We start from the raw sequence: 23,779 nt of genomic DNA on the forward strand, positions 1-23,779 counted from the left end.
TTTATTTAGTACTGTCCTGAATAAGATATTTTACATAATTTTTTTTTTTTTACATATAGTCCACAAGACAAAAAAATAGCTGAATTTATTAAAATAACCCTGATAAAAAGTTTCTTACAATTTACAATTGAGGGACTCAAACACAACTACTAAAAAAGGTTCAAACATTCACTGATGCTCCAGAAGGAAACACAACGCATTAAGAGCTTGATTTGAAAATCAAGGTAAATTGTACTTAATTTGTCTTCCGGGAAACATGCAAGTATCTTCTGTTGCTTCTGAAGGGCAGGACTAAATGAAAAAAAAATTATATTTGAACAAAATAAGAAAAATTTGGACATCTTCATCCTGTTCAAAAGTTTTCACCCCCCGGCTCTTAATGCATCGCGTTTCCTTCTGGAGCTTCAGTGAATGATTCTACCTTTTTTAGTAGTTGTGTTTGAGTCCCTCAATTGTCCTCAGTGTGAAAAGATGGATCTTAAAATCATACAGTCATTGCTGGAGAGGGTCAAATGTGAAAAAGAGGCTGGAAAACTGAAGAATGTGCAGGACCTGGAGGATTTTTCTGAAGAACATTGGGCAGTTTAACGGCTCAGGACAAACAAGAGACTCAAGAACAACCATCACAAAACAAAGCCGTGGATCATCCAGGGAACGACACACACACTCACACACACACACACACACACACACACACACACACACACACACACACACACACACACACACACACACACACACACACACACACACACACACAGACAGCCGTGGATCATCCAGGGAACGACACACAGCTCTGAGAATCAATGGTTCAGAAACTTTTTATCAGGGTTATTTTAATAAATTCAGCTATTTTTTTTGTCTTGTGGACTATATGTAAACATTTGTATGTAAAATATCTCATTCAGGACAGTACTAAATAAAAAATAACATGCATTTTGTATGATCCCTCTTATTTAGTTAAAATGGTTCCCATTTTCACAGATTCTGCAAGAGGTTCACATACTTCTTCATGCCACTGTAGTAGGGAAGTATTCGATTTTCGACAAAACGGTGGTCTTTTCACGATTGGATAGCTATCTGATCAAAGGTGTAAACAGGCTCTAAATGTGTGTGTTGTCAGGGTGGAGAGCACTGTTACTACCACGGCCGGATCAGAGGAAATGACAACTCGCATGCCGCTCTGTCCACCTGTAACGGTTTACAGTGAGTACTGCAGTGAATACATCCACTTAAAGATTTTTACTGACTCAATCAGTTCTGTCTGTATTTTTTCCCATTTGTAAGTAATGTTTTTGAGTAATCAACTTAAAAATGTATGTTTATGCTACAAATGATGTTCCCCTAACTCATTGTACTGTAGTGTGTAGTGTGTCTGTATGTTTTCCTCATTTCTAAGTTGCTTTGGATAGAAGCAGATCAAACATGACTGTTTGTCTCTCTCTGGTACCCAGTGGCATGTTTGATGATGGAGTCCATATGTACACAATTGAGCCACTTAAGCAGACTCACGCTATTGTAAGTTTTCTTTTCTACATGTACATTTCATTTGTATACACACAGACCAACATTTATGTACACTACAACTCATTATCCAATTCAATTATGTTTATGTGAATTGTGCAGATATAATTAAATTAAATATACTTATAATTCTCATCGAATTTACCAGAAATACATGTGGTGGTGGGAAATAAATTAATACTTTTATTTATAAAGGATGCATTAAAGCAGCACTAGGTAACTTTTCAACCTTCATAATATATTTTCAAAACTCTTGTGATGATACATCGACTTACAATAGGTTGAATGACACGTCTGCCATAGCCTGACGGGGTCTGTGTCGTTTTTAATCGTACTTTTAAACTTCGGGTTTCGGGTAGTAACCCGAGAACAAAAAGAACTACAAAATTAGACTGCTTTACGGCATATACGTCACTTCCACCACCATCCCCACTTCCTTAAATTCGGACGTGCGTGAAAAAATCGCTCGCAAATCATTTGTTTGCCGAATGTTATAGTCATGGCCGAAGCAGCACAGAAAAATAAGAAAGCAAAGGTTTTGTCTGAGGAAAGCAAAAAGAGAAAACGAGAAAGTGATCGGATTAAAGGCAGGACGAGGATCAACATTGGGCCAGCGTTTGCTCGTTGGCGTGAGCTGAAGGAGGAGGGGCTACATTCTTGCAAGTAAATACGTAATACATACAAAATCATATTTTAGGATACCTAACATGTCTGTGATATTGGTTTATTTGTCTTTCCTCAAGCTTTAATGCAAATCGATTTTTCGAATTTGCAGATTCATCTATGGTAGCTTGATAATATAATATTGACGATATATGGTTATTACCTACCACTCAAACATTGAATTGAAGTATCATATAGATTCTGTAAAACGGGAACCAATAGACTAGGCTACTATAATGACGCTGGCTTGTAAACGTGAGCATCGCGATCATTTGGCATTTGAAAAAAATAAAACCCATGAAATTGTATTCATATGACATGCTGAAACATATGCCACTGTACCTGGGATGAAGACATTTCACACGCGACGCAAGCAGAACGCCTGCATGTGAACTCCTGCAGTGTTCAGGGCTATCATAGTTGTCATGTCAACAAATGCACGTGCGATGCATCCCCTGATGTAGAGTGACCGTTTACGACAGTAGTAGAGGACAATACTGTTTCACAACTGTAGGGGGAGCCCGAGAGCAAAAGTTACCTAGTGCGGCTTTAAATTGATCAGAAATGACAGTAAAGACTTTTATAATGTTACAAAAGATTTATATTTCACACTTCATTAAGCGACATAACCATTTGCAACATTGATAATAATCATAAATGTGCGTCTTGAGCATCAAATCCTCATATGAGAATGATTTGTGAAGGATCATGTGACACTGAAGACTAGAGTAATGATGATAAATTCAGCTTTGATCCCTTTAACTTAGGCTGCGTTCACACTGCAGGCTGAAACGACCCAATTCCGATTTTTTTGCCCTTATGCGACCTATATCTGATCTTTTCATGACAGTCTGAACGACACAGATCCAATCTTTTCAAATGCGACCCAGGCCACTTGGGTATGTGGTCCAAATCCGATACATATCCGATCTTTTGAAATGCGTCTTCAGTCTGAACTGCCAGGTCACATGTATCCGACCCGCACGTCGTTGATACGTGACAAACATCATCATTGTACGTTGAAGTAGGCGGGAATGAGAAGATAAACAACTATGGCGGACGATGCGGAGACCAGTCAGTGGAAGGGAAGCGAGATTTCGGAGTTAATTAATATTTGGGGGGACAGCTCTATTCAGGCCAAACTCGAGGGCTCTTATCGGAACCGGGCGGTTTTTGAAAACATTTCAACAAGTGACGTCGTTGACCGTTGAGTACTCTTCTGCGCATGCGGGTCACTTCTGGGTCATTTCACGTTCACACAGGAGATCATAAAAGGTCGCATTTAATTGGAAATGTGAACGGCCTTGCAAAAAAATCTCATTTTTTTCAAAAAATCGGAATTGAGCATTAAGCCCTGCAGTGTGAACGCAGCCATACACTCACCTAAAGGATTATTAGGAACACCTGTTCAATTTCTCATTAATGCAATTATCTAATCAACCAATCACATGGCAGTTGCTTCAATGCATTTAGGGGTGTGGTCCTGGTCAAGACAATCTCCTGAACTCCAAACTGAATGTCAGAATGGGAAAGAAAGGAGATTTAAGCAATTTTGAGCATGGCATGTTTGTTGGTGCTGTAACAGTTTATCCACTGGAGGCGAGTTGTTGGACCCAAATGCAGCTTTTTATTCACAACAAAACATAAAACAAGGACTTGGCAAAAAACAAACTATAAAGAGCTTTAACTTAACAGAACTCACCAACAGCGGGTTACAACATTCAATACTTGACAAAGACACATGGCAAACATGAGGGCTTAAATACACACACAGACTAATGACAAGACAAGTGACACCTGTGAACAGTGATGAGACAATGAACCAATGACAGGACAAGACACAAGATCACATGAGGGCATGGGATTCACATGACACTGAAACATGACAAAACCAGGAAGTGCATGACACTAAAACAAAGCAAGAACATGATAAACTAAAACATGAACAAGGAACAATGAACATGAACCAACACCAAAACACCATGTGACAGGTGCCAGACGGGCCGGTCTGAGTATTTCACAATCTGCTCAGTTACTGGGATTTTCACGCACAACCATTTCTAGGGTTTACAAAGAATGGTGTGAAAAGGGAAAAACATCCAGTATGCGGCAGTCCTGTGGGAGAAAATGCCTTGTTGATGCTAGAGGTCAGAGGAGAATGGGCCGACTGATTCAAGCTGATAGAAGAGCAACTTTGACTGAAATAACCACTCGTTACAACCGAGGTCTGCAGCAAAGCATTTGTGAAGCCACAACACACACAACCTTGAGGCGGATGGGCTACAACAGCAGAAGACCCCACCGGGTACCACTCATCTCCACTACAAATAGGAAAAAGAGGCGACAATTTGCACAAGCTCACCAAAATTGGACAGTTGAAGACTGGAAAAATGTTGCCTGGTCTGATGAGTGTGGATTTCTGTTGAGACATTCAGATGGTAGAGTCAGAATTTGGCGTAAACAGAATGAGAACATGGATCCATCATGCCTTGTTACCACTGTGCAGGCTGGTGGTGGTGGTGTAATGGTGTGGGGGATGTTTTCTTGGCACACTTTAGGCCCCTTAGTGCCAATTGGGCATTGTTTAAATGCCACGGCCTACCTGAGCATTGTTTCTGACCATGTCCATCCCTTTATGAGCACCATGTCCCCATCCTCTGATGGCTACTTCCAGCAGGATAATGCACCGTCACAAAGCTCAAATCATTTCAAATTGGTTTCTTGAACATGTCAATGAGTTCACTGAACTAAAATGGCCCCCACAGTCACCAGATCTCAACCCAATAGAGCATCTTTGGGATGTGGTGGAACGGGAGCTTCGTGGCCTGGATGTGCATCCCACAAATCTCCATCAACTGCAAGATGCTTTCCTATCAATATGGGCCAACATTTCTAAAGAATGCTTTCAGCACCTTGTTGAATCAATGCCACGTAGAATTAAGGCAGTTCTGAAGGCGAAAGGGGGTCAAACACAGTATTAGTGTGTGTTCCTAATAATCCTTTAGGTGAGTGTATATTCACACAGAAAACAGCTGTAATAATATTTCACAATATTAATCCTACTATACTAATATTGCTGTATTTTTGATCAAATAAATGCAACATAACAATAGTGTATCTTAGGGAAACGTGATGAAAATGTGTGAATATGTGTATTTCCTGTAAGCATAAGAATAAAGCCTAATTTTCCATTAGATTACTCACTGAATATTATTCTTATAATAATTAGTACAGCCATATTTGCAAACCGTCAATATGCTCATATGAAGTCTGCAGTAAGAACATGCACTGCTATTGGCAATGAAAATGGTTGCATCATGTTTATAATTTCCTCTGCAAATTGACTCCTAACGCTTTAATGACCTCCATACACACTATCCCTACACACAGTGACTCTAAACTAACATTTTAATTTTAAACTAACAAACCGTCTTCTAAAACAACCCAAACTGCACCGTTCATTATAAGCACTAATGAAAAGCACTAGGCCAGTTAAGATGATGTGTGCGGCTGAAGACACGTTGGATGAACTTGGTGAGGTTTGGCGGCTCATACTCTGTGTTTTTTTCATTAGGAGGGAACAGCGAGACCACATGTCTTACTCAGGACGGCTATCCTGCAGCAAACCCCACCTACAGGAGAAGAAGGTACACTACATGGAACATGAACGGCCAGGACGTCCTGATGAGTTAAAGGAACAGCTCACCCAAAAATACCAAAATACTAGGGGGAACAATAAAAAAAACTTGATCCGATTTGATCAGTTACATGGTCGACATGTTGTTTGGAGATGTGCTCTTTGTGTCTTTGAAAACAATGTTACTCTCTTGTTAGCAGCTTAAATTTCTCTTTTAGGAAGGAATCTTAGAATGTATTCACATAACAAACGAAGGAAGGGCTGACAAACAAACACATGTTTGTGTGTGTGTGTGTGTGTGCAGGCATGGAGGAGGATTTGTCTTGGCTTCGACGGAGGAAAAAGCGAGCTGTAAGAGTTTGAGTGGGACTTAGCTGATGCTGGATACAGGCCATAAAGTGACCCACTGCAGAGCACAACACAACACCGACAATGACAAACCAGCACACATCCCATAATGTCAAACTGATAGACTCAGCCTTAGTACTGCCACTCTTAGCACACACACAAGGTCACATCCATACTAGATTGTATTCATACATTATTGTAAAGTAACAGCAGTTTGAACTGGGGCCTGGATGGCAGGCTACATGATTTATTTGTGGACTCTGGAAGAATGCATTCTGCTCATGGTTTTTGGGTTAATGTTGCACTCAAGCGTTATTACTCAGGAGGACGAGTTTGTAACTGGTCCGAAAAATGCAGACTGTAACTGATTGAGCAGTTTTTAAACACATGAACATAAAACATGAAGGGCCCTATAACACACCCGATGCGATGCGACGCGAGTGTGTTCTGCTAGTTTCAGCCGGACGCAGTTCTCATGTTCACGTCCAGCTCCACGTTGTTGAAATATCAAATGCACTGGTGCATCTGTTCACCCATGGGCGTCTGCTCTGAACACCAGGTTCATCGTACGTCGCTAACTCAGTTAGCCGGATTTGATTTGGCGTGATCTTGGATTGTTTGGTTCTTCGACGCTCATCTTGCTATCAAACTGTGAGCTTAAACCTGTTCGGGAGCGGCTGATTTCATGTGAATAGGGTTAGACTGCATCTTTTTAAGGAGCGTTGATACTTAAAATCTGTCCCAGCCACTGCTGCTTTATTACACCAGGGGCAATAATTATTTTAAATAATAACAATAATAATATAAAAATGAAAATATATATAAAATATACATTTGAAAATAATATTATAATGTTGTGTATAATACTATAGACTACTTTACGGAGAGATTTATTTGTGATGGAATAATTACTTTATAATGTTATCGCAGTCTTACACACGTTGTACAGTTACTCTGAGCCGTGCATTAATTTGAGTGGTGACGGATATTATGGGATGGTTTGATGCAGCGCAGGAGATGCAGAGAACTTGATCTTGACCCTTAAGAAACTTTAATACAAATCTTCTTCAAATTGAATAAAAAATTAAATGAATTGCTAACTACAACATTGAAATAAAAATGTAAAGGGTTTACAAATACTATAAAATCATGAATATAAATAATTGGGAACAAATTTGATTTATCTATTATAATTTTTATGTTGGTTTGGTTGTTTGGCTGTTTCCTTATAAAGGTCCAGAATTTTTTTAATTTGTCAAGTTTTTTGCCAGGTGGCTTTTTTTTATTATATGATGTCATGACGTTGTCTTGCCGCCAGCCAATCGCTGCATTGCTGATCATGGTTTCGAGAATCAATGCATCTGCCCTCTTCAGGGAACAGAAGAACGCGCAGTGATCTTATATATTTTATATATATAAAATTATATATTTTAATCCGTTTGAAGAACCAAATTAGCCAGAGATCAGTTATCACGATTAAAAGATCTGGGATCTGTCGAGGTACGAAGAACGGACCCCAGGTGTGTTCAGGAGCATTGCTGGAGTGTTGCTATTGTGAGGAACTGAAGACGACTGCGCCTTTGACCAACACAAACCTGCTCTAAAGTCAATAGTGCAGTATTTTGTGTGCTATTTAAAGGGTGTGTTAGTGATATGAGCCTATAGGCGGTTCACAACACGCGTACACTCTGATTATTACATTAGATTTTATTATTATTGTGTACATAAAGATAAAAATGCCTTCATGTCATAATGGATAGTCATTGCATGTTTCAGAATTAGCTATTTGCAGTAATGACGGATGAAATTGGCTAATTATTTGACCAATCGTGCCAATACACACATGAAACAGACTCGTCAGGTTGAGGGCGTCTATATTCCTCCATTCAAATGGGGAATCCGCCATGGTGCGAGCGCAACTGGCTTTTAAAGGGAATGGGAGATGAGACTGTGATTGGTTTATTGCACGTTACGCCCAAAACACACCCATGACTCATTGAGAGACGAGGGACGACCCTTTTGGACCTTTTTGCGCCTGGTGCGCCGACCATTTATTCCGTCGTTAAAATAGCAAAAGTGGATTCGGACACACTCTAAGTGCACCATGAGCTTCAGACCATGTGCTCAGATCATTACCATAATGCCCCATGTAATTATGAATAAATTAGGCCATTTGTTTAGCAAAATGCTAATGCAAACAATAGCTGATGCTATCTTATGAACTAATAGTATTTCTCAATAATGGTGTGCTTCTGAAAATGAATTGTTCAAAATGTTTGAAATGTCTACTGGTGCATCAATGTAGCACTTTCTACTATAAATGTCAAAACATTTTTTACCTGTGATGACAAAATCCAATTTTTAAAGAAAGAAGGCATTAAATTGAGCAAAAGACCCAGTAAAGGTTAATAATGTTACACAAGATTTCTAATGAATTCTTCATTCATCAAGGAATCTGATTTTTTTTTTTCATGGTTTCCACACAAATATGTAGCAGCACAACATTTTTCAACACTGATAATAATCATAAATGTGTCTTGAGCATCAAATCCTCATATGAGAATGATTTGTGAAGGATCATGTGACACTGAAGACTGGAGTAATGATGATAAATTCAGCTTTGGGCACAGGAATACATCACATTTTACTATATATTCACACAGAAAATGATGGAAGCTTGTTTTCGCCACAGAATAAAAGATACAAAAGGTAATTGTGACTTTATATTTCATAATTCTGACTTTTGACCTTTAGTTCTCAGAATTGCGTGATATAGTCAAACTTGCAATTCAGACTTTTTTCCACAATTGCGAGTTTATATCTCACAATTCTGACTTTATAACTCACAATCATGACATTTCACATTGACATTCAGAATTGCGTGATATGATGTCACAACTGTGAGAAAAAAAGTCAAAATTGCAAGTTTATATCACGCAGTTCTGACTTTATTTCACAATTATCTTTTAAATTAGTTGTATTCCATGGTGGAAACAAGCTTCCATAGAAAACATCTATTATAAAATGTAGTAATATTTAAAAAATGTTCTGTTTTCACTGTATTTTTGATCAATAGAGACCTCTTTTAAAAACATAAAAAACCTTACCAACCCCAAACTTTTGAAATGTACTTTCCCATCACCAGAAACATGCAAGCTTTCATTATGACAAAAAAGTTTTTGTGGCCATAAATTAAATTATGGTATTGTCGAAGTATGTAAATTGGGATCCATCCAAAAACGTTCATCCAGAACAAGGCACTTTATCCATAAATGTAACCGCAGCCCATTATGAGAGTCTGTAATGAATGAAAGTGATTATGAGACACTTCTGTCTGTTCTTGAGGAGCTGAGCCAGGATTGAGTCCTATTTCTCTTCCAGATCCCGAGGAACCTGTTTGAGGAGATGAAGTACATAGAGCTGATGATCGTCATTGACCACAACATGGTGTGTTTAAATGCTGTTTGGATAGGATAGTATGTGAGTGTGTGGCATGTGTTTTCCTTTGCGAAGAAGACGTACACTTTAGCAGTCCTTTTAAAAAGAGTATGGGGAAAAATATGAAAAATTATATGGTCAATTTTCCACTTTATCTCATCAAAATAATTTGACCAATGTTATAACTAGTTATAGAAGATTTAACTAGGCAAGATTTTTGACTTGTACAGCCAATTTGATTGTACTTAAACATTTAAGTGGAATTACAATGTACTTGAAAAGAGTGAACTCATTGTAATGTTTTTGGACACTTCATTTCATGTTAATTGCAAAAATGTATTATAGTATAAATTAATATTAAAGGATTAGTTCACTTCTAAATAAACTTTTGCTGATAATTTACTCACCCCCATGTCATCCAAGATGTCCATGTCTTTCTTTCTGCAGTCAAAAAGAAATGAAGGTTTTAGATGAAAACAGTCCAGGGGTTTCCTCCATATAATGGACTTCAATGGGCTCCAAACGGTTCAAGGTCCAAATTACATTTTCAGTGCAGCTTCAAAGGGCTTTAAACGACACCAGATGATGAATAAGGGTCTTCTCTAGCCAAACCATCAGTTTCTGTGAGAAACCCAGCAGTATTTATGCTATTATTTTACCTCTTATCAGACGAGCGTGATCATCTCTGAGCTCCGCCATAACTTCCGCTAAGTGAGGTCAAAATACGAGCGTGGTCATAGATGTATATGTAGATGCCTCATTAGCGCCTGCACGGATCAGTAGAATGAGGCATCTATGATCGATATATCTATGACCACGCTCGTATTTTGACCTCACTTAGCGGAAGTTATGGCGGAGCTCAGAGATGATCACGCTCGTCTGATAAGAGGTAAAATAATAGCATAAATACTGCTCGGTTTCTCGCAGAAACTGATCATTTCGCTAGATAAGACCCTTATTCATCATCTGGTATTGTTTGGTATGGTTTAAAGCACTTTGAAGCTGCACTGAAACTGTCATTTGAACCGTTTGGAGCCCATTGAAGGCCACTATTTGGAGAAAAACTGTGAGTAAATTATCAGCAAAAGTTTATTTAAAAGTGAGCTAATCCTTTAAATGCAATTTGCAGCTTTTTTGCCTAGTTAAGTAAGACTTAAGTACAATTCAGAAATAAATCACATTTATTTCATACTGTGATTTCCCCCCCACTTAAAATTCTTTTACTTCAATGAAAGGTTAGATTTTTGTGAATTTTTCGAATGAAAGATCAAAAGGATAAACAATGCAGATTTATTTTTACAGCCATATTTGATCATATTTACCATGGGGTGCCAATCTTTATTTGCAATTTCATAACTACATCTATTGTCTTTGAAATATGGATAAAGTTACCGCTGAGTGTACTGACAAGCATTAATGATAGACTAAAATATATTTATTTTATTTACTAAAATGTAATTTCTGTAACCCTTTTTTTACAGTGTCTGTTACATATGTTACATGTACTTACTATAGTAATAACAGTAAATTATGCATAATTACATGTACAGAACCCTCAACCAAACCCTAATCCTACCCTAACCTTATAGCAAGTACATTTTGTTAATTAATAGTACTCAGTACTTAAATATATAATTACACTGTAACAAACGACACCTTAAAATAAAATGTAACCATAATTTATATTGTATTTTTAAATATGTTTGTAATTGCACAACTTAAAGTTGAACATAATACACAATGATGAAGTTGAATATAAAGATTACACTTACACTATTTTAAAGTGTCATTGTCCCAGTGTAATTATACAACTAAGTATTAAGTAACAGTAATTAACTACTTGTACTAACTAGATAATCAGGGTTAGGGTTACGGTTTGGTTTAGTTGCATGTAACTATGCATAATTGAATGTTATTATTACTAAAGTAACTATATGTAAAATGTGTAACAGGGACAATGTAAAATATTTTAGTCTGAGCGGGACGACAACCGCTGCGGAGTAACCCATACCTGAGTGACTCGTCATACATAAACCTTTTTACAGTCTTAACGCTTAGAGTTGGTGTAAGGGTTGAAAACAATGTTTCTGCAGTGTTCTTGAGTAAATCTGTAGTGTTCACTAGAGGGCGCTCTGCTTCTTCTACAGAGTTTGTTCTCCTCACTAATTCTGTTGCAGTCAATGCAGTATTAGCGCTGCAAGTAAAGGCGCATTTAAGTGTGCTGAGTTTGAGTGTTTGTTTGATCTTTCGGTTTGATGTTTTATAATTAGGCTATAACTATATCAATATTATCCCACAGTTTAAGAGACTGAGGACCAAGCAGCACACTCTCAACTTCGCCAAATCTGTTGTCAACCAGGCGGATGCGGTGAGTTTTTGAATTATTGACCAGTTTTCAGTGAATACTTTGTGTTTGTGATCAATTAGATAGACCTGGATTTCAGAAACCCCTAATGGTCTGTGGACCCCGTGGCTGGGAGCTTCAGAAAAACTGCAACAATGTGTAATTAAAGACATTTTTTTATTATTTTTGTCAAAATGGCAGAAACATCACAAATATAATCACTTGGATTATGATTGACTTGTTTATCCCTTTTGACCAATAGGTGGCGCTGCTATCAAATTATTATAGTGTGGTCAGTGTGAGGTTACAATAACATACAAAGTTTAGTGTCAATATGCCAAAGCGTTGCAGTTGCCATTCTCAAATAACACATCAATGAAATTGTAGGCATAACCAGCTGATTCTGAGGCTGTAACTCAAGAGCTTCATTTGGTTATCATGCCTACAATTTCATTGATGTGTTATTTGAAAATGGGTTGATCTATTGAAAAGCTTTTGACAACTTTTTTGCTGGCATGGTCTGAAGATGATCTGGGACAATTTTGGTGAAATTCAGACCAATGGTCTGGAAGGAGTTCGAAAAAGTACGTTTTCAAAGAAATTCAAAATGGCCGACAGCTAATTTTTAGTATTCGGTTAGCCTGGCTCCGCCCTCCTACGTACTTCCGCTCAATTTTCATTTTCCTTCAGTACTCCGTCTGGGATTGCGGTATATTCTCTGGTTTTCTCCGGTCAAATTTTAACCAGTCCAATCAGTTTCCCGCCTTAAAGGAAGTCAACGCTTGTCAATGGAGAGTGGCCAGACTCTCTGTACAAATGAAACGTAAGAGAGTCTGGTAAGACCAGGCTAGCTACTAATTGGTATCATTGTTCTCGGTATTACTCAAGGAATCTATCAAGATCAGTTTCATCAAAATAGGCTAAATAAATCGAACATTATTAGCATTTTTTTAAATGTCATTATAAAATTTGACCAGAATGTGTTTTTTGTGTATATTAAAGGCATGGTCCTGATGACACATACAGAGTTTTGTAATGATACACTAAGGCATTTGTAAAATATAGCATTTTACAACAAAATATTGTACTGTAGTTTGTGCTAATTTCACGTTTTGTTCAATTATAACACCACCAAGTGGCACAATCCCATCTCTTCTTTATGTGTCCTCTGAGTGCGCTCATACAGAAGTATCAAATTCTGTGAAAATATCTAATTTCATTTATAAGCACATGAAAAATGACCCATGCCCGACGTTGATTTAATCTTTTGCCACTTACAATCAAAGTTTTGACATTGGATCTTTGATATTTTGTGAACTTGCTATGGTTCCAATTTTTCTACGTTTCATCTCAATTGGAATAAATGTTTCGAAGATATTTGCGAATGCTTTTTAAAATGATAAATCACAATGTCAGCAAAACATAGCATGTTTGGTATCATTGGGCTCTGCAAAGATTCAGGAATCTAACGAGATGACTGCTGTGAAAAGGAGTCAACCACATCGAAACATTTTTGTAAATATTTATTTTTACCACTAGGTGACACTGACCCGAAACTTCTCAGGCTCCTTTAGGACTCGGCCGATGACCCATACCAAGTTTCATAATGATACGCCAATGCGTTCATAAAATACATAATTTTACTACAAAATTAAAAATTGCTGTCGTCAAAAATGGCCGTTATGGGAAAATTGTGTATAATTCAGCTCGCCAACCAACGAGAACCAATTTTATGATTTTTGGGCAAACCGGTCAGAAGTTATAAGCAAAAAGAGCAATTTTTCATATCTCCTGACCAGTAGGTGGCGCTGTGCTGAAACTCTGCATGCGGCCTCAGGTCATGCTTGTGAAGACATGTACCAAGTTTGGTCTGAATACGCTAAAGCCTTGCGGAGATATTGCCTCACGTCCAATTTGGCGTGCTCTTTGTCAAATTCGTTTGCGCGTTATTCGAGAATGGATGGGTTTATCAAAAAGATTTTGTTACATTTTTGCCAGTATGGTCTGAAAATGATCTGATTCGATTTTCATGAAAATTGGACAAACCGTTTTTCGGAAAATTCAAAATGGCGGAATTTTTTTCATTCAATTTTGTTTCTAGCCTTTCTTGTTCAAAAGTTATCAGCACAAGCGTAAGTGAAACTTTGGACAGTTGGTGGCGCTAGATGGATTGAGCTAGAGACTCCAAATTTACTGTGGTGAATGTTTGGACTGTCCTCCATCAGTGTGCCAAATTTCATAACTTTCAACCATACGGTTCTATGGGCTGTATAATAAGAAAACTAACGGATACGATCTCAGCTTTGATGCTTGGCCCCAAATTAAACAACAAAGTATGGATTATATGGAAAGATGTTAATTTTCTCCTGTTGCTCTTTCTCTCTGTCTAATGGAAGATTTTCAAAGATCACCTGTACACGCGTGTTGTCCTGGTCGGCGTAGAGATCTGGACGGACAAGGATCACATTCCCGTTAGTGTGATTCCATTCGATATGCTGCGGAACTTTTCCAAATACCGACAGCAGCACATCAGGAAGCACGCAGACGCTGTGCATCTGTTCTCGTGAGTTCACATTTGTGCAAAACTGCTTACACATGTGCAGAAATAGAGTGTGCTTAATGGAGCTTCTGTGTGTGTGTCTGCAGTAATGTGGCGTTTCACTATCCTCGGGGCTGCGCGGCGTATTTTGGAGGGATGTGTTCTGCGAGTCACGGGGTCGGAGTCATTGAGGTGAGTGACTCTACAGCAAACACACACACTCATCACAGACGGTGTCAATGACGTTTTCTCTAAAGTAGAGGATATTACAGCTGATTTTACACACCGATCTTACTCTTAGTTTGCAATACTTCCAGTGTAAGCTAGGGTACAAAATATCTCTTTTTGAAAGAAGTCTCTTCTGCTCACACAGGCGGGATTTATTTGATACAATAAAAACAGAAATTACAAAAAGTTTTTTCTATGTGAATATACAACGATCCGGCATAACATTATGACAGGTGAGGTGAATAACACTGATGATCTCTTCATCTCCTGTTAGTGGGTGGGATATATTAGGCAGCAAGTGAACATTTTGTCCTCAGAGTTGATGTGTTAGAAGCAGGAAAAATGGGCAAGCGTAAGGATTTGAGCGAGTTTGACAAGGGCCAGATTGTGACGGCTAGACGACTGGATCAGAGCATCTCCAAAACTGCAGCTCTTGTGGGCTGTTCCCGGCCTGCAGTGGTCAGTCTCTATCAAAAGTGCTCTGAGGAAGGACCAGTGGAGAACCGGCCACAGGGTCATGAAGGACCAGTAGAGAACCGGCCACAGGGTCATGAAGGACCAGTGGAGAACCGGCCACAGGGTCATGAAGGACCAGTGGAGAACCGGCCACAGGGTCATGAAGGACCAGTGGAGAACCAGCCACAGGGTCATGAAGGACCAGTGGAGAACCGGCCACAGGGTCATGAAGGACCAGTGGAGAACCGGCCACAGGGTCATGGAGGACCAGTGGAGAACCGGCCACAGGGTCATGGAGGACCAGTGGAGAACCGGCCACAGGGTCATGGAGGACCAGTGGAGAACCGGCCACAGGGTCATGGAGGACCAGTGGAGAACCGGCCACAGGGTCATGAAGGACCAGTGGAGAACCGGCCACAGGGTCATGGAGGACCAGTGGAGAACCGGCCACAGGGTCATGAAGGACCAGTAGAGAACCGGCCACAGGGTCATGAAGGACCAGTAGAGAACCGGCCACAGGGTCATGAAGGACCAGTGGAGAACCGGCCACAGGGTCATGAAGGACCAGTGGAGAACCGGCCACAGGGTCATGGAGGACCAGTGGAGAACTGGCCACAGGGTCATGGAGGACCAGTGGAGAACCAGCCACAGGGTCATGAAGGACCAGTGGAGAACCGGCCACAGGGTCATGGAGGACCAGTGGAGAACCGGCCACAGGGTCATGAAGGACCAGTAGAGAACCGGCCACAGGGTCATGAAGGACCAGTGGAGAACCGGCCACAGGGTCATGGAGGACCAGTGGAGAACCGGCCACAGGGTCATGAAGGACCAGTGGAGAACCGGCCACAGGGTCATGAAGGACCAGTAGAGAACCGGCCACAGGGTCATGAAGGACCAGTGGAGAACCGGCCACAGGGTCATGAAGGACCAGTGGAGAACCGGCCACAGGGTCATGAAGGACCAGTAGAGAACCGGCCACAGGGTCATGAAGGACCAGTGGAGAACCGGCCACAGGGTCATGAAGGACCAGTGGAGAACCGGCCACAGGGTCATGAAGGACCAGTGGAGAACCGGCCACAGGGTCATGAAGGACCAGTAGAGAACCGGCCACAGGGTCATGAAGGACCAGTAGAGAACCGGCCACAGGGTCATGAAGGACCAGTGGAGAACCGGCCACAGGGTCATGAAGGACCAGTGGAGAACCGGCCACAGGGTCATGAAGGACCAGTGGAGAACCGGCCACAGGGTCATGGAGGACCAGTGGAGAACTGGCCACAGGGTCATGGAGGACCAGTGGAGAACCAGCCACAGGGTCATGAAGGACCAGTGGAGAACCGGCCACAGGGTCATGGAGGACCAGTGGAGAACCGGCCACAGGGTCATGAAGGACCAGTAGAGAACCGGCCACAGGGTCATGAAGGACCAGTGGAGAACCGGCCACAGGGTCATGGAGGACCAGTGGAGAACCAGCCACAGGCTCATGGGCGGCCGAGGCTCATTGATGCCCGTGTGGTCCGATCAAACAGACGAGCTACTGGAGCTCAAACTGCTCAAGAAGTTAATGCTGGTTCTGATAGAAAAGTGTCAGAATACACAGAGCATCTCAGTTTGTTGTGTATGGGGCGGCACAGCCGCTGACCAGTGCCCATGCTGACCCCTGACCCCGCCCAAAGCACCAACAGTGGCACGTGAGCATCAGAACTGGACCACGGAGCAATGGAAGAAGGAGGCCTGGTCTGATGATCACGTGTTCTTCTACATCACGTGGATGGCCGGGTGTGTGTGTGTGTGTGGCTTACCTGGGGAACACATGGCACAGGTGCATTATGGGAAGAAGGCGTGTGGCGGAGGCAGTGATGCTTTGGCCAATGTTCTGCTGGGAAACCTTGGGTCCTCCATCATGTGGATGTTACTTTGACACGCACCACCTCAGCATTGCTGAGACCATGTCCAGCCTTTCATGGAGACGGTATTCCCTGTGTCTGTGGCTCTTTCAGCAGATAATGCGCCGCCACAAAGCACAAATGCTTCAGGAATGGTTTGAGGAGCACAACAACGAGTTTGAGGTGTTGACTTGGCCTCCAAATTCCCCAGATCTCAATCCAATCGAGCATCTGTGGGATGAGCTGAACAAACAAGTCCAATCTATGGAGACCCCACCTCACAACTTACAGGACTTAAAGGATTTGCTACTAACATCTTGGTGCCAGATACCACAGCACACCTTCAGGGGTCTAGAGGAGTCCATGCCTCGACGGGTCAGGGCTGTTTTGGCAGCAAAAGGGACCAACACAATATTAGTCATAATGTTATGCCTGATCAGAGTATAGTAAAGTGTGATGTATTCCTGTGTTCAAAGCTGAATTTATCATTATTACTTCAGTCTTCAGTGTCACATGATCCTTCAGAAATATCAATGTTGAAAACAGTTGTGCTGCCTCATATTTCTGTTGAAATTGTGATACATTTTGAGTTTGATGAATAGAACGCATTTATTTGAAACAGAATATTTTGCACCATCATAAAATGTCTTTACTGGCACTTTTGACCAATTTTATGCATCTTTGTTGAATACAATTATTGATTTGTTTTGATTAATTCTGCCTCCCACTGCAATCAGTAAATTAAAGACTTTAATTGCACATTTTAACAAATCTACCTTTTTATTTAATTATCGCATCATCTATATCTTAAAGTCAACATGAATTCAAAATGGACAATTCTTATTTTGTCAGGAATATCACCGTATTTATTAGATCCTGGCAAATCCTACATTATGGGGACAAAATGTCCTCACAAAGATGGCAATATCACAAATCCTTGTCCTTGTGGGGACATTTTTTGGTATCCATGAGGAAACAAGTTTATAAATCAAACAGAATGAGGTTTTTGTTGTTGAAAAGGTAAAAATGCCTGTAGTTTTGTGTGATGGATAGGTTTAGGGGTAGGTTTAGTGTAAGGGGAGAGAATATACAGTTTGTACAGTATAAAACCCATATTATTAAAACCCAACATGTCTCTCTCTCTCTCTCTCTCTCTCTCTGTGTGTGTGTGTGTGTAATGGATGTGCAGTATGGCTCTACGCAGACATTGCCGCTCTTGCTGTCCCAGAGTTTGGCTCAGAATCTTGGCATTCAGTGGGATACAACATCAATAAAAAGTACACACTCTTTCTCATAATCTTGCTCACTTTACTTTGAAACTGACATATAAACTATAAAATATTGAGCATTAACTGACTGTGTGTGTTCTGTTTATCAGATGATTGTGGCTGCATGAACTCTTGGCAAGGCTGTATCATGGAGGACAATGGGTGAGATACTTCACACAAACACATTTTGATATATGACAAGTCTCCATAGTCCATATACTAAGTACTCATTACATCTCCTGTGTGTGTGTAGGTTGTGTGTGTGTGTGTGTGTGGAGGGGGGTGTAATCATTTAGACATCACTTTATAGAGGGTATTATGCATCGACGTCCCTGTCCCGCCGGAGCCGGACTGAGTTAATAGAGGAAACTGCTAATAAAACAAACGGTTATCAAACTATAGTGTTCCTTACAACTCCCCAAAGATCCAGTGATCCATGGATATTAACATGCAGCCAGGAGTCGTGTTTCCTGACATTTATATGAGCTTGATTTTGATACATAAATATTTCTCAGTCAGTCATCAGTTTGCAGAGTGAATCCCGCATGTATATACACAGATGGGTCTATGTACTGAAGTGTGTATGTGGCCGCTTGTCAAGAATGGAAAACAAAAGTTTTATTCAAATTCTGAATATATTATAGGCCTATTAATTATTTTTTTATATCGCATAGACAGCGTTCCCTTTATAATCACTAAAAGCTGTCACTCATTCAATGAACACGTTCTCACACAGTCCCGTTATTTGAATCAGATGACGCAACGCATCTCTTATTTCCGTAATGTTAGAGAGGATTAGTGCGCATGCAGAACTCAGCACTGGACAAACACTCGAGCGGTGAGTGGAGTCTGACTTCAACACCTGTGATTGGCCATTGCGTTCAAGAAATCAACAAACATGCCTGTGATTGGCTACATTACTCACCAAAAATTGAATAATTTGATGAGCACAAATACAGAAACGCACTGGATCTCTTTTTCACTAAAATATGGGATTATTATAAAAATTCAAATTCAAATCATGCTATTATCAAGTCCGTCTCCCTCGCTCTGGAGGGGGGCACAGGGACACAAGCCCCTGTTACCACTCACATGCACACAATCTATAAAAACACAATTATTATTTTTGTATTTAAGCTAAATTGAACTATTTCCTATTCATTTAATACATGTTTTAAATAACATGCGTTTCAATGGGCCTGTCAATGGAGTAAATTGTTGCAATGTGTGTCATTTGCCTGGCAGAACAGAAATGGAGAAAATGTTGTCTTCTTAAAGGGTTAGTTCACCCAAAAATGAAAATTCTGTCATTAATGACTTCCCCTCATGTCGTTGGACACCCGTCAGACCTCCGTTCATCTTCAGACACAAATGAAGATATTTTAGTGTAAATCTGATGGCTCTGAAAGGCCTCCATTGACACAATGGCACGGTTCACTCTCAAGACCCTTAAAAGACACTAAAGACGTCGTTACAAAGTCCATCTCACTACAGTGGCTCTACAATAACTTTATGAAGAGGCGACAATAGTTTTTGTGCGCAAAAAACCCCTAAAAAACACAGCATCATGAAGCTTCGAAGCGTTATGAATCCGTGAGTCGATTCAGCGGTTTGAATCGCCAAATTTCAGCAGTTTGGCGGTTTGACACACGATCCGAATCATGATTCGACTCACTGATTCATAACGCTTCGAAGCTTCATGAGGCCTTGTTTTGAAATCGTCCTCACTATATAAGTCGTTATTTAGGGTTTTTTTGTGCACAAAAACTATTGTCGCCGATTCATAAAGTTATTGTAGAGCCGCTGTAGTGAGATGGACTTTGTAACGACGTCTTTAGTGTCTTTTAAGGGTCTTGAGAGTGAAAAGTGCATTGTGCCAATGGAGGCCTTTCAGAGCCATCAGATTTACACTAAAATATCTTCATTTGTGTCTGAAGATGAACTGAGGTCTGACGGGTGTCCAACGACATGAGGGGAAGTCATTAATGACAGAATTTACATTTTTGGGTGAACTAACCCTTTAATGTGAGCTATACTTTCTTCCCCCATCCGTCTTTCTACTCAGGGCTCAGGTCACGAGGATTTTCTCTAGGTGCAGTATCACTGGTTATAAAGAGTTCCTGTTGAAGGGAGGGGGATCCTGCCTCTTTAACAAACCCATCAAGGTCAGACATCATCAGAATTTATCCAAAAATAATAAGAAACTGCCTGAGAAAGTATAAGGAGGAGACAGGCAGTCCCACCTTTCATTTAAATTGTTCCAGGTCATCTGTGGTGTGCTGCACAATACCACAGACATTATTTTCTGTAATAACTCATCCCTCTGTTTGTATAAAAAAACGAATATGTTGTCTATGTGGACAGGATAAGAGCAGAAACTTTAAGACCAGTTTAAACTGGATGCGTTAAAGTGAACAGAGGCGAACCAACAAAATGAATCAATGAGGCCCTATTTAAAAAATCTTATGTTAATATATCTTCGTTATCTAATTTTACAACATTCAAAAAGTAGTCAAAACACATCTAACAGAACCTAAATTGTTTAATTTTTTATAACATTAAAGTGCTTTTTGTTTCATTAACAAAATGTCAATCTTCATCTTTATAATAGACTATACAATACAATATCTTCAAAATACAATCTTCATATTTATAACCAATCGTCACATTAAAAACGATGCTTTGTGTGGTGGTGACATATAGAAATATATGGTTATCATTTTAATTGAATCTTTATTTTATTAGTTAATCAACTAGCCTGATTATGTTAACTCAACTCATTTAATGTAGATGAGCTGGATCTATGGATCCTGAAATATCAAAACAAGTCATTTTTGGTTAAATAAATGCTTTGTTTATGATGAGAAGGACATTTTAAACTTGCGGGATGTTTGAATGGTACAAAGACTCTTATATGTCAAAAGATCAAGGCAATTTTTTTAAGAGAATATACTTCAGTTCAAACTGAATGTTATGTCAGACACTTAATTTTAAGTTTAAATTCATATTAAATGCTGTTAGCTGAATATGTCAGTTTATAATTACTTCTGTTGTGGTTAAAGTCACAGCTGAATGTACTGACAAGCATTTATGGTAAACTAAAATATACTTTAATGTCATTTCTATTTAAACTTGTATGTCATGTAATTAAATATATTTATAATCACACATTTGTAATGATAAAGTTGCAATTTAATACATTCAATATATTAACTTCAAATGTAACACTGAATAACACACTACAGTTGTGCTTTATAAAGTGTTTTAGTATGTTAGTCAACACATCAAAATAAGTGTTCTTCTTATTCTTACTAAAAATGAATGATTTAAAATGTACTTTAAAGTAAAACGTAATGTGATATTAATACAAAGTGCACTTTTTAGTGTACTTAAGTGTGTGTACAGACATAGTAATGAAAGTATACTGTTTTTAAGTTAAAGTAACACTTTAGACACTCTACTAACTATAAGTGACTTTGCACCTACATGTCAACTAACTCTCATTAGAGTATTAATTTCTCCTTAATATCTGCTAACACTTTATTTTGATGCTCCCCAACAGACTGTAAGTAACTCTACTAACCTTAACCCTAACCTAGCAGTCTACTAATACTCTAATGACTGCTAGTTGACATGTATGTGCAAAGCCACTTATAGTTAGTAGAGTGTCTAAAGTGGACCATCGAAATAAAGTGTAAAAATATATACTTTTCAGATTTAAAGTACATTACAAGTGCACATTCAATGCAATCAAAATGCCATTATTCACTCCTCCTCATGTCTTGCAGCTGTTTGAAGAGACGGCGTGTGGAAATGGATTTGTAGAAGTGGGAGAGGAGTGTGACTGTGGACCAAGAGAAGTGAGTTTCCGTGAGCGCTTTTCAATCCTGGTCCTGAGGCATATTTTCTGTATGTCTCTCTTACTCTTATCTGACACACTAATGCTGTGTAATCGCCCCCTATACCCTCACTCACTATTCCCTACAGCCGTTGAGCGGACATCAGTTGTACACTCGATATTATGGTGCATTATGGGATAGAATGAGTGCACTCAATAACATCCACTATGGTTTTGAACACACTACAAATGGCTTTCCCCTGAAATAATGCCCTATTTAAGGGTATAGACCTATTTTGTGTTTGTAAACAGTGATGTTTTTCATAGCAATCTGTGGAAGCCATGGAATAAAAGACTAAAAAAAGTTAATTTCGAAGGATAAACAGAATTGTGAGATATACTCGTTATTTACTCTTTTTCAGAATTGAGAGTTTATATCCCGCAATTCTGACTCTTTCCCCCTCAGAATTGTGATATAAACTCAAAATTGCGAGTTATAAAGTCCGAAACTGGGAGATATAAACACGCAAATGCAAGAAAGAGAGTATTTTGTCAAGAGTCAAGAATTGTGAGATAAAAATGTTAGCTATCTAAATGTTATAGGTTTATTTATAATTTCATGCTGTAACTGCTGTGTATGTATGTCCCCTATGAACTTCAGATGTGAATATTATGTAGACTTACTGTTTACTTCAAATTCATGCTTTAATAGTCGACTAATCATTGCAGGTTTCATCAGTCCAGGCTGTGACCTTTAGCTTCAAAGGGCCGGAGACCGTATTTTTTGCATTCTGGCCAACATGGCTTTATGGTTAGGGTTATATTGCCACCTGTTGGTTTGGCATGCTCTTGACAGCGCTTCATAGCGTGTTTTGTGTTTTCACGTGGACACAATTTTTTATTTTATTAAATGGAGTGTGGACTAGGCCTCAGTCCAGTTCATGGAGCTCTTTCCTAATGCGCTGATGATCTGAATCAGGTGTGCTAAAGTAAGGGAGACATACAAAATATGCAGAGCGGTGTGTGTGTCCTCAGGACCAGGACTGAAACTGCTGCTCTTGACAGCACTCAAATGACTTCTGTATTTTACACATGAAGCTCATAACAGTGTCACAGCAGTATTGAGCTGTGTATATGTGTATCTTCTGTGTGTGTGTGTGTGTGTCATAGGAGTGCATTAAAGAGTGCTGTAAAAAGTGCTCTCTGTCTAACGGTGCTCACTGCAGCGACGGACCCTGCTGCAATAAAACATGTCTGGTGAGAGTCAGTCACACCGTCGTCATTTTATAAAACTGATTATGTATATTTTTTTTTGTTTGTATTGGTTGTTTTTTTACTATGTAAAGTGCTTTAAGAAGCTTCTTTTAAAGGCTATATATCAAATCAAGTTTATTATTATTTATGTTTATTATTATTACTTTTATACAAACACTCATACATAACCAAATCTGTCCGTCTCATTTACTTATCCATCTGCCTGGGTGGTTAAAACATGTTAAAGGTGAAGTATGTCATTTATTCACTCAATCTCTTATCCTAGCTTGTATGCTGAGACTCTTATAAGCAGTGTTGGGGAAAGTTCCTTTGAAAAGTAATGCATTACAATATTGCGT

At 39.5% G+C, this 23,779-nt stretch overlaps 2 protein-coding genes across 2 annotated transcripts in view; both read left to right on the top strand.

Moving 5' to 3' along the window:
* adam23b (ADAM metallopeptidase domain 23b) overlaps nucleotides 1-23,779 on the top strand; it is a 60,423-nt gene that overhangs the window by 27,866 nt on the left and 8,778 nt on the right. The window contains exons 5-17 of the mRNA XM_079822446.1: nucleotides 1,124-1,206; nucleotides 1,455-1,518; nucleotides 5,762-5,834; nucleotides 6,129-6,175; nucleotides 9,554-9,619; nucleotides 11,910-11,978; nucleotides 14,351-14,517; nucleotides 14,601-14,685; nucleotides 18,250-18,337; nucleotides 18,439-18,490; nucleotides 20,394-20,493; nucleotides 22,117-22,188; nucleotides 23,337-23,423. Coding sequence (XP_079678572.1) covers nucleotides 1,124-1,206; nucleotides 1,455-1,518; nucleotides 5,762-5,834; nucleotides 6,129-6,175; nucleotides 9,554-9,619; nucleotides 11,910-11,978; nucleotides 14,351-14,517; nucleotides 14,601-14,685; nucleotides 18,250-18,337; nucleotides 18,439-18,490; nucleotides 20,394-20,493; nucleotides 22,117-22,188; nucleotides 23,337-23,423 — 1,053 coding nt within the window. The remainder of the gene's footprint in view (nucleotides 1-1,123; nucleotides 1,207-1,454; nucleotides 1,519-5,761; nucleotides 5,835-6,128; nucleotides 6,176-9,553; nucleotides 9,620-11,909; nucleotides 11,979-14,350; nucleotides 14,518-14,600; nucleotides 14,686-18,249; nucleotides 18,338-18,438; nucleotides 18,491-20,393; nucleotides 20,494-22,116; nucleotides 22,189-23,336; nucleotides 23,424-23,779) is intronic.
* On the top strand, nucleotides 14,733-17,495 carry LOC307129391 (uncharacterized protein; the record flags this gene model as incomplete). Its single annotated transcript, XM_079821778.1, has 3 exons — nucleotides 14,733-14,749; nucleotides 15,186-16,456; nucleotides 16,654-17,495. 3 exons carry the CDS (start codon nucleotides 14,733-14,735, stop codon nucleotides 16,677-16,679), a joined length of 1,314 nt encoding a protein of 437 aa, XP_079677904.1. The 3' UTR covers nucleotides 16,680-17,495.

Source organism: Gobio gobio, assembly GCF_949357685.1.
Source record: "Gobio gobio genome assembly, chromosome: 7".
NCBI lineage: Eukaryota > Metazoa > Chordata > Actinopteri > Cypriniformes > Gobionidae > Gobio > Gobio gobio.